The sequence below is a fragment of the Gorilla gorilla genome, chromosome 19 (genome assembly GCF_029281585.2).
Source record: "Gorilla gorilla gorilla isolate KB3781 chromosome 19, NHGRI_mGorGor1-v2.1_pri, whole genome shotgun sequence".
NCBI classification, from domain to species: domain Eukaryota; kingdom Metazoa; phylum Chordata; class Mammalia; order Primates; family Hominidae; genus Gorilla; species Gorilla gorilla.
In genome coordinates, this window is record NC_073243.2 from 104,878,188 (window position 1) to 104,889,430 (window position 11,243).

The 11,243-nt window shown below is 47.1% G+C and overlaps 1 protein-coding gene and 1 pseudogene across 18 annotated transcripts in view; one reads left to right on the forward strand and one right to left on the reverse strand.

The window, feature by feature from the left end:
- Positions 1 to 9,358, reverse strand: part of LOC101137572 (E3 ubiquitin-protein ligase HERC2-like) — a 117,716-nt gene extending 108,358 nt beyond the window's left edge. For 15 of the 18 annotated variants that reach the window (XR_010131823.1, XR_010131826.1, XR_010131828.1 and 12 more), the window contains exons 1-3: positions 9,088 to 9,358; positions 8,160 to 8,262; positions 2,724 to 2,858 (exon numbers count right to left, since the gene is read on the reverse strand). Coding sequence is in view for 1 of the 18 variants with exons in the window: in XM_031003528.3 (XP_030859388.2) it covers positions 2,724 to 2,858; positions 8,160 to 8,181 (157 nt within the window). In the remaining 17 variants the exon portion in view is untranslated. The other 3 variants (XR_010131839.1, XM_031003528.3, XR_010131829.1) reach the window with 2 other exon arrangements.
- Positions 9,359 to 10,396: 1,038 nt separating this feature from the next.
- Positions 10,397 to 10,955, forward strand: LOC115931295 (COX assembly mitochondrial protein 2 homolog; annotated as a pseudogene).
- Positions 10,956 to 11,243: the final 288 nt, after the last annotated feature.

The window sequence follows — 11,243 nt, forward strand, 5'->3', positions numbered from 1 at the left end:
CCTCTTAGCCCTCTACTGTTGACCGATCACCAAATGTGGGAAAAGCACTAAGGACTGTCAGGATCACCTCCTAGGCCTGGTCACTCAAGTCCTGGCTGAGGTCTCCAATTACCTTCCAACAATTGTTTTTGATGGCGGGGGGAAGGGGGGACACATTTTTGTCCAGTTTTTCTAACTGTTCCTGTGGGGAGGCTAATCTATAACAAGCTACTCTGCCTTTGATGAATGTTGAAAACCCTTTTTTTTTTGAGATGGAGTCTCACTCTGTTGCCCAGGCTCTAGTGCAGTGGTGCAATCTCTGCTCACTGTAACCTCCACCTCCTGGGTTCAAGCAATTCTCCTGCCTCAGCCTCCCAAGTAGCTGGGATTACACGCGTATGCCACCACCCCTGGCTAATTTTTATATTTTTAGTAGAGACGGGTTTTTACCATGTTGTCCAGGCTGGTCTCGAGCTCCTGACTCAGGTGATCTACCCGCCTCGGCCTCCCCAAGTGCTGGGATTACAGGCGTGTGCCACTGCATCCGGCCCATCTGTCTTTTTAAAAATGTTTCTAATTTGAGGTATAATTCATATTCCGTGAAATGCACAGATCTGGTTTACATTTTGATGACTTTTAACAAATGCATTACCCATGTAACCCACCTCCTTTGAAGATATGGAACATTTTATCATCCAGAAAGTTCTCCTGTGCTTTCATCCTGTCCGGCACTCCCCCAGCAGCTGATGAACGTGCTGAAGACATTGGTACAGGATTCTGGCCTCCCCAAAAGAGCTGCTCTGACAAGCCTGCTTGCCTTACCCGCACTAAATCCCTGCCTGTTCTCTCAAAATTTCCATCTTTAAACTGCTTGTACCTATAACCCTCCCACATCAAATCCATAGATAAACCAGCCCACAGCCTAATATTTACTGTATACCCAAGCTTTCAGAAATACGACTCCCAGGAGTGGGGACTGGTGGCTGCATCCCCTCCTCCTCCTGGAACCCTCTACCAGCCTACAGAGCCCACAGAGTAGATCTCACCAGGCAGCCTGAGCCTGAAAGTGCCGTGGAGCCTCCTGCTGGTTCACCCTCACTATGGTGGCAGCTGCACGGGAGCACCTGGGCTCACTCATTAAGCAAGAAGACATTGGCTTGATACTGACACTCCAACCCCAGCCTGGGCAAGCCTGGCTGAAAGGCCCCTTCCTTCTGGTCAGACTGTGGGGAGACGCGGCGGAGCATACACACTCTACTGCCCTCCTCATGCTTCAGCTGTGCTTCCTTCTTAACAGAGGGAGCCGCTCATGGATTTGGCCAAAGCCTTCCCGAGGGCTGTAGGTTTGACAGGCTGGGTGTGTAGGGGCCACCGTGCTAGAGAGAGAGACTGGTGTGTCAGAAAGCAGCCACCTGGCCAGAGGGGGGTCAACCCCCTTGGTAATCTCCTTCCCCCAGCTGGACACAGAGCCCTGCACTCTCCACATGTGACTGCTCCCCTCAGAGCTGCCACCAGAAGACGGGTTCTAACCCTGTGGGTGGGGACATTGTGTTACTTTACAGTGGGCCATGGCTCCCTCTGACATCTCCAACTCAGAGGCAGTAGAGAGAAGATGAGAAATTCCCTGCACCTCTAGTCCTAGCTACTTGAGAGGCTGAGGCAAGAAGGTCACTTGAGCCCAGGAATTCAAGGCTGCAGTGAGCTATGATTACATCAACGCATTCCAGCCTGAGCGACAGAGTGAGACCCAATCTCAAAAACAACAATAATAAGTTAAACATAAATCTAACTACCACATTATTGGCCAGGTGCGGTGGCTCACACCTGTAATCCCAGCAATTTGGGAGGCTGAGGCGGGTGGATCACGAGGTCAGGAGATGGAGACCATCATGGCTAACACAGTGAAACCCAGTCTCTACTAAAAATACAAAAAAATTAGCCAGGCATGGGCGGGCACCTGTAGTCCCAGCTACTCAGGAAGCTGAGGCAGGAGAATTGCATGAACCCGAGAGGTGGAGCTTGCTGTGAGCTGAGATGGCGCCACTGCACTCCAGCCTGGGCGACAGAGCGAGATGCCATCTCAAAAAAAATAAACATGTAAGCATTCCACATTATTGACCAATTCCACTCCTACGTATAGACACAAAGAATTAAAAGCAGACACTCAAGACACTCGTAAACCAATGTTCATAGCAGCATTACTCACAACAGTCAAGAGATGAAAGCAACCTGATTGCCCACTGATGAAGGGATAACATGTGGCTTACATATATAATGGAATAGCATTGAGCCTTTAAAAGAAAATTTTGACACATGCGGATGAACCCCAAACACCTAAGAAGTTCAATAAACCAGTCAAAAAAGGACAAATACTGTATGATTCCCCTTATAGGAGACACCTTGAGTAGTCAAATTCTGAGACAAAAGTAGAATGGTGGTTGCTTGGGGACAGAAGGAGTTAGTGTTTCATGGATACGGAGTTTCAGTTGGAGAAAGGGCAAAAGTTGTAGAGATGGATGGTGGTGATGGCTGGGCAATAATGTGAATATACTTAATGCCAATGAACTGTACACATAAAGATGATTAAAATGGCAAGTTTTACGGTATGTATATTTTACAATATTTAAATTTTTTTAATTACATTTTTTTTAATTGTTACCATAAAATACGAATAATCCATCCAAGTTATTTAGAAAAGGAGCGTCAGATCAAGCTTTCCAAAGTGCCAAAACTCAGAAGATTACCTGGTTGCTTGACCCACACCCAGGTCTCCAGAATTGACTTGGCCCTATATACAGGTGCAGGAGTTTCGTCTTCATCTTTTTTCTCTTTGTCATTCAGATCTTCTTTCTTTGTTCCACTTGGTTCGACACTATCATCTGCAGAATTAAAAAATTTTTTAATCTGTAACCGCTTTTCAGAATGCCATACCATTAGTCTCTGCAAATGTCCCTCCCCGAAAAGTTACAACACACATCATTAACTGAATGGCATGCGGTGTCCCCCACCCCAGGGCTGTGAGCATGTGTGACTAATAAACTGCTATTTCATCTGTCCAGTGTCAGTGTCCTATGTTCAGCCATCCCATATCCCTAGGGCAGGAATCTTCTAGGGTTATAAACAGAACTTTAATCAACCTCTCCTTGGTTATTTTACTGGTTCCATGATACAGCTTTTTCTGTGCAAAAGATCTGAACAGAAACTTCACAGAGGATACAAGAGTGGCAAAGAAGAACATGATATTCAGCATTCTTAGCCATTATGGAAGTGCAAATTAAAACCACAATGAGATCCCACTAGACTTGTTAGAATGGCTCAACTAAAAAACACTGATAACGCCAAGTGCTAACAAAGGCACAGAGCAACAGAAACGTGACAGATTGCCAGTGGGAATGCAAACTAAAACAGCCACTTCGGAAAACAGTTCAGCACATGACCCAACTTTCACACTACTAGGTCTTTATCCTAGGGAAATGGAAACTATATTCACATAAAATCTGTATAGAAATGCTCACAGCAGGATTACAATTGGGAAAGAAAAATGGAAACAACCACAAGGTCCTACAATGGCAGAATGGATAAACACCATGTGGTACATCCAAATGATGAAATACTAATCAGCAATAAGAACAACTATTAATACACAGAACAGCAGATAAATCTCAAACATATAACTGGGAGTAAATGAAGATGGTTTCAAAACGTTACTTAAAATATGGTTCCACTCACATGACATTCTCAAAAAGAATACTCTATACTGATAGAGAACAGATCCGTGGTTGCCAGGGTATGAGACCAGGGAACACGTGATAAAAAGGAGCAGCACAAGGGAGCTTTTGGGGTGAAGAAAATTCTCCATCCTGATGATGATGGGGGTTACATGAATCTATAGAGGTCAAAATTTACTGAACTACATACCACAATAAAATAAATTTCATATAAGTTTTTTAATAAAAATATGTTGGCTGGGTAGGTGCAGTGGCTCACACCTGTAATCCCAGCACTTTGGGAGGCCGAGGCAGGTGGATCACAAGGTCAGGAGTTCGACACCAGCCTGGCCAACATGGTGAAACCCTGTCTCTACTAAAAATACAAAAATTACCCAGGCTTGGTGGCACGTGCCTATAATCCCAGCTACTTGGGAGGCTGAGGCAGGAGAATGGCTTGAACCTGGAAGGCGGAGGTTGCAGTGAGCCGAGATCACACGATCACACCATTGCACTCCAGCCTGGACCACCGAGTGAGACTTCATCTCAGGAAAAATAAAAAAAAAAAAGAAGGAAAATATCTAGGTCCAGGGAGGACAGCTGGAATACAGTCTGGTGGAATCATGTCAGAGCAGGGAGCTGGGTCTGGAGGGCTGGAGTAGGGTGCGGCCCCACTCTAGGAAGGAACTAGGAAAGGCATCCTGGGTGAAGCAAGAGCAGAGTCCCGTTCTGCAACAGGTGAGCATTTATCCTGATCTGAGAAACTACATGCAAATTTAATACGTCTCACTTAGCCTCTTATTTTCCTTAACAACATGGAAAATGAGAGGACAAACAATTCAGAAGGTTAAGACATGAAATACATTTAATTCAGAAATCATACACAGAAAGGTAGGAAATGAATGGGGGAAAAAAGCAGCTAATGGAAAGTGAAAATGGGCCAGATGCGGTGGCTCACGCCTGTAATCCCACCACGTTGGGAGGCCGAGGTGGGCGGATCACTTGAGGTCAGGAGTTTGAGACCGGCCTGGCCAACATGGTGAAACCCGATCTCTACTAAAAATATCAAAATTGGCCCGGCATGGTGGCAGCCACCTGTAATCCCAGCAGCTCGAGAGGCTGAGGCAGGAGAATTGCTTGAACCTGGGAGGCAGAGGTTGCAGTGAGCTGGAATCTCGCCACTGGACTCCAGCCTGTACAAAGGACTCTGTCTCAAAAAAAAAAAAAAAGGTGAAAATAACCTAACATGTACTATGCAAAGCATCTGGCCTAACAACAATATATTACCCTTTTAAATCTTTACAAACAACCTTGAAGGAGGCAGGCTTTGTTGTCTCCAGTTTACCAAGGTAGATAGACATCTTGGGTCACAGAATACACAGCAGAACCCAGCCAGGAACACAGCTCAGGTGAGAACACAGGTGCTGGCTCTAAATGCCAGACTCTGCCCTACGTGTGTGTATGTGTGTGTGTGTTTGGGGTCACTAACCACAGCCCAGGGGCCAAACCCAGCCCACAGCCTCTTTGTGTATAGTCTGAACACAGAGAAAGTATTTTATTTTTGTTGTTCTTTTGAGACAGAGTCTTGGCTCATCACAACCTCTGCCTCCCAGGGTCAAGCGATTCTCCCAGGTTCAAGTGATTCTCCTGCCTCAGCCTCCGAGGAGCTGGGATTACAGGCGTGCATCATCATGCCCGGCTAATTTTTTGTTTTTAGTAGAGATGGGGTTTCACCATGTTGGCCAGGCTGGTCTCGAACTCCTGACCTCAGGTGATCCGCCTGCCTCAGCCTCTAAAAGTGCTGGGATTACAGGTGTGAGCCACCACGCCCGGCCACTGTATTTTATATTTTTTAATAACTGAAAAACAATCAAAAGAAAAACAGTATTTTGTGACTTGCAAACATTCTGTGGACTTCATCTTTTGGTGTCCATAAATACACTTTACAGAATGAACATCCCCTGCCCGCTGACGTGGTATTGTCTGTGGCTACTTTGGCACTAAATCTGCAAGGTCTCATGGCTATGACAGAGACCATAGGGTCCATTGAGACCTTAAAATATTTACTATCTGGCCCTTTAGAGAAAGTAGGCCACCCCTACCCTACAGCTGGCTATAAATTTTACACATTAAAAAAATGCAACATTCTTAATTTTAAACTCAGTACACTGGAACACTGCTCATCTCCCTTCTTCAAGATGAAAAGCTTCGACAGTCACCAGGAAGCAGACAAGAACCCTAAGTACACCTCAAGAGTTATTCTCAGGAGCATAAATTACAACACTTTACAACAGCAAAAGCAGGATGAAGTCACTGGAGGCCATGAAAACAACCAAGAGTAATTAGCACCACCAGCTCAAAGACCACACCACATCAACTTCAAAGTTGTCTACTCTTCCTTTTACTACTGTAGGGTTCAAAGTATACATAGAGAAGATCGAACACATACTACCCAAACACATTGCTTATGGAATGCTGGAGAGAAGGGAAGCGAGACCTCCCATTGGCCAGGTGTGGTGGCTCACGCCTGTAATCTCAGCACTTTGAGAGGCCAATGTGGGAGGATCACTTGCACCCAGGAGATCAAGACCAGCCTGGCCAACACAGCAAAACCCCATCTCTACTAAAAATACAAAATACGGCTAGGTGTGGTAGCTCACATCTGTAATCCTAGCACTTTGGGAAGCCGAGGTGAGGGGATCACTTGAGGTCAGGAGTTCCAGAGCAGCCTGGCCAACATAGTGATACCCCATCTCTACTAAAAATGTGGCTCACACCTGTAATCCCAGCACTTTGGGAGACCGAGGTGGGTGGATCACAAGGTCAGGAATTCGAGACCAGCCTGACCAACATGGTGAAACCTCGTCTCTACTAAAAATTCAAAAATTAGCCGGGCATGCTGGCGTGCACCTATAATCCCAGCTACTCAGGAGGCTGAGGCAGAGGATCGCTTGAACCTGAAAGGCAGAGGGTAGTGGTGGCGGGCACCTGTAATGCCAGCTACTTGGGAGGCTGAGGCAGGAGAACTGCTTGAACCCGGGAGGCAGAGGTTGCAGTGAGCCAAGATCACGCCACTGCATTCCAGCCTGGGCAACAGAGCAAGACCCTGTCTCAGAAAGTAAAATAAAAAATTCATAGTCTTAATAATGGAAAACAAAAACATTTACTGAATGTCAAAACGTCTTCCTAAAAACCCCAATCAGTTGGGTTCTACATAAAGAACAATTAGGCTCTGCTTTCTAACCATGATTTTTAAAAGAACAAAGGACAAAAAAAGTCATCAAATGTGGTCCAGGCACAGTGGTTCACACCTGTAATCCCAGCACTTTGGGAGGCCAAGGAGGGTGGATCATGAGGTCAGGAGTTCAAGACCAGCCTGGCCAATATGGTGAAACTCTGTGTCTACTAAAAATACAAAAATTAGCTGGCCATGGTGGAGGGCACCTGTAAACCTAGCTACTCGGGAGGCTAAGGCAGAGAACTGCTTGAACCCAGGAGGCGGAGGTTGCAGTGAGCCAAGATCATGCCACTGCACTCCAGCCTGAGAGACAGAGCAAGACTCCCTCTCAAGAGGAAAAAACGAAAACAAAAATTCATGAAATGTAATAAATAAAATATACACTTTGGATTTTTCCATGTACTTAGCTTTTCTTAGAGCATCTTTTAGAATTATTGTTTCACAAAAAACACTTTGGGAAACGTTTTAATTTATTAACAAATACTGGAGGGCTAGGAAGAAAAGGTTAAAACTTTTCAAAATATACAGAATGAATTACTGATACGTGTAAAAAAAAAAAAAAAGTTGCTGACTCCTGTCATGGAAGGCACTGTCATATGGACACTCCTAGCCTCAGCATCCGGAGGTCCAGAAAGGGAAAATTTCAAGTCAGAGAGAATTCTATACATACCATTTATTTGGAAACTTCAGTCCTTAAGATCCCAACATTATGACCTCAGTTTCAACACAATTGTCCTTAGTCCTTGTATTGGTTACAAATACAAAACAAACAGCTCAACTGAACTAACTCTTTTCTCTCCAGAAACACAAACGCAAGACCTCATAAAAGGAGTGAGTTTCTAGCGGCCATAATTACTGCAACTTACTTCTCCAATTTTCCCCTCCACAGTTAACTCAACAGCTCAAAAACTATCAGTAACAAACAACAGTCACCATGATATGGTTAGGAGTGTAGCAGATTTCTCAACCAGTAATAATAATTAAGAAAAAAATTTTGCCTATTAATAAATCTTGTTTCCTGCACTTGCAAGAAACTAATTAAAAGGCAGCCCTGCACGATCTACAAAAACAGCCATAAAGACTGTTACATTTTAAGTTACAGGAAACAAACCTGCTCCTCTAATATAGCAAGATACAACTGACTTCCCCTTACACACCCTAAAAAAAAAGCCTTACACGAGAAATTTAAACATGGAAGCAGAAATACACCAAGAAAAAGACATGTCAAACCCCACCTGTGTATCTGTTTTCAACCATTCGGTGTCAAGGCGAGCCTGGGCAGCCAAACACAAAGATTCAGAGGGCATCTTTTCTCCAGCTTCCTCCCAGGTCTCAGGCCTGCAAGTAAACATACATGTTGAAGACCTAACGCTTTTTACTATTTTACAAAGACACTCCCGAAAGGTTTAATGCAGAAAAAAAAAAGAGAGAGAGACAGAGAACAAAAAGATGGGAGAGAAGAGCTGGGGGGACGGGAGTGAAGTGGAGAGAGGGAAAGAGGGAACAGATGGAGGGAGAGGGAGGTGGGGAAGGGAAAGCCTCCTTCCAAGGTAGGCAGGGTGTGCCTGGTTTCTCAGGAGGCCAGATCACAATGTCATCCCCCTGCCCTCAAATCCAAAAGGTACACACACACATGACAGAAAGCCCATCGTTTTTTGTTTTGTTTTGAGATGGAGTCTCCCTCTGTCACCCAGGCTTGAGTGCAGTGGCGGAATCTCAGCTCACTGCAAGCTCCACCTCCCGAGTTCACACCATTGTCCTGCCTCAGCCTCCCGAGCAGCTGGGACTTGCAGGCGCCCGCCACCACGCCCAGCTAATTTTTTTGTATTTTTAGTAGAGACGGCGTTTCGCCGTGTTAGCCAGGATGATCTCGATCTCCTGACCTCGTGATCCGCCCACCTCGGCCTCCCAAAGTGCTGGGATTACAGGCTTGAGCCACCGCGCCTGGCCAAGAAGCCCACAGTTTGAACGACAAATGACAGCAGCATGAATCTGCCGCTTTACCCTACAGCAGGGCGCCTGCGTGAAACAAATTACTCAAAAGGATCACCTGCAGAAAAACCCACAGCCACCACCACTTAGAGATGGAGAGAGACCCGAGGCTGCGCCGCGGGCGGTCCGCGCAGGCCCCCGTTAGGCCGCCCGCCAACCCCGCGCCCGCACCTCCTCCGACGCTGGCAGCCCCGGTGCCCCAGGCCGGGACCTGACGCGCAGGCCCCAGGTGCCTCGCCCCGCTGGCTTGCGGACACAGCCTCCTAGCAGCCGCTGGCTTAGGCGGCGCCAGGGATCCTAACGCCTCTCGCGACCCCCGCCACCGGCGCTTATGGCCAATCGCAAGGCGGCTCCCTGGGCGCAGCCAATGGGGAAGAGGAGCGCTTCGCCGCTCCTCCGGACTCTCCCGCTTCCTGCAATGCGGTTTATCTTCCTACTTGGAGCCCACCGGCTGAGGCCAGGGGGCAACCGCAGGCGCCGAAGGCGGGATTTCCGCGGCACGCACGCACAGCCGCACTCCTAGGGAAGTCAGTTTCTCACCACGTGAATTATTTGAACTTAGCACCACTAAACGTGGAGCAATCAGGTACAGAGTGCTTTCAGACCTCATGTAATAGAAATCACTGACACCATCTATTTTTTTTTTTGAGACAGAGTCTCATCGCGTCGCCGAGACTGGAGTGCAGTGGCATGGTATCGGCTCACTACAACCTCCACCTCCCGGGTTTAGGTGCCTCAGCCTTCCGAGTAGCTGGGATTACAGGCATCTGTCACCACACCCGGCTAATTTTTGTATTTTCAGTAGTGACGGGGTTTCATCGTGTTGGCCAGGCTTGTCACGAACTCCTGACCTCTGGTGATCTGCCCGCCTCAGCCTCCCAAAGTTCTGGGATTACAGCTGTGAGCCACCGTGCCCGGCCTATTTCATATTTTAAATATTAGAAAAGTAGAACTTGGCCAGGTGTGGTGGCTCACACCTGTAGTCTTGGCACTTTGGGAGGCTGAAGTGGGAGGTTCGCTTGAGCCCGGGAGTTCAAGACCAGCCTGGGCAACATAACAAGACCCTGTCTATTCAAAAAATAAAATTAGCCAGGTGAGGTGGCACGTGCCTGTTGTCCCAGCTACTCGGGAGGCTGAGGCAGGAGAATCGCTTGAACCCCAGAGGCGGAGGTTGCAGTGTGCCGAGATCGTGCTATCCAGCCTGGGAGGCAGAGCCAGACTCCGTCTCAAAATAATAATAATAATAATAATAATAATAAGGAGAAGGAGAAGGAGAGGGAGAAGAAGAAGAAGAAGAAGAAGAAGCTTGGGCGGTGGAGGGCCACCCCCGGGCATTGGCCACCTGTGGAGTGACCTGGCTCTTGGCTCCCTGGCAGCCAACTTCTGGGTCAGGCATCTTCGTTGGTGACTGCCCCTTCAGCTCTCCTGGTGTGGCCGTGAGTGGTGTGGCACTGCCGTGACCCATCTTTTTGTCTTAAAGATGCATCCTGACTTACCTCCACACTTGCACACTCAAGAATGCAACATCGTGATTAACTTGCTAAAAGAATATCACAAAAATCATAGCATTCGAAAATTTTTTGGTCATTGCAATGATCTTGATCAGGCAATGAGAAAATAAATGCTTGAAGAATGAGTACATGGAAAAGAGGACCAAGAGCAGAGAGTATGGCAATTTGATGCAAAAGAGACTTTTTTTTTTTTTTTTTTTTGAGACGGAGTCTTGCTCTTTCACCAGAGCAAGTGCAGTGGCTCAATCTTGGCCCACTGCAACCTCCGTCTCCTGGGTTCAAGCAATTCTCCTGCCTCAGCCTCCCACGTAGCTGGGACAACAGGCCTGTGCCACCACACCCAGGTAATTTTTGTATTTTTAGTAGAGACAGAGTTTCACCATGTTGGCCATGGCCAGGATGGTCTCGATCTCTTGACCTTGTGATCTGCCTGCCTCAGCCTCCCAAAGTGCTGGGATTACAGGTGTGAGTTGCTGTGTCCAGCCGCAAAAGAGACTTTTTAATTCTCCAGAGGAATCTGAAAAATAAATTGCATTTTCACTGGATGCCTTGGCTGAGAGAAGACCAAAAAGGCTATGGGTTGGCCCGGGCATGGTGGCTCACACCTGTAATCCCAGCACTTTCGGATGCCGAGGTGAGTGGATCACCGAGGTCAGGAGTTCAAGACCAGCCTGAACAATATGGTGAAACGCTGTCTTTACTAAAAATACAAAAATTAGCCAGACGTGGTGGCATGGGCCTGTAGTCCCAGCTACTCGCAGGCTGAGGCAGGAGAATCTCTTGAACCCAGGAGGCAGAGGTTGCAATGAGCCGAGA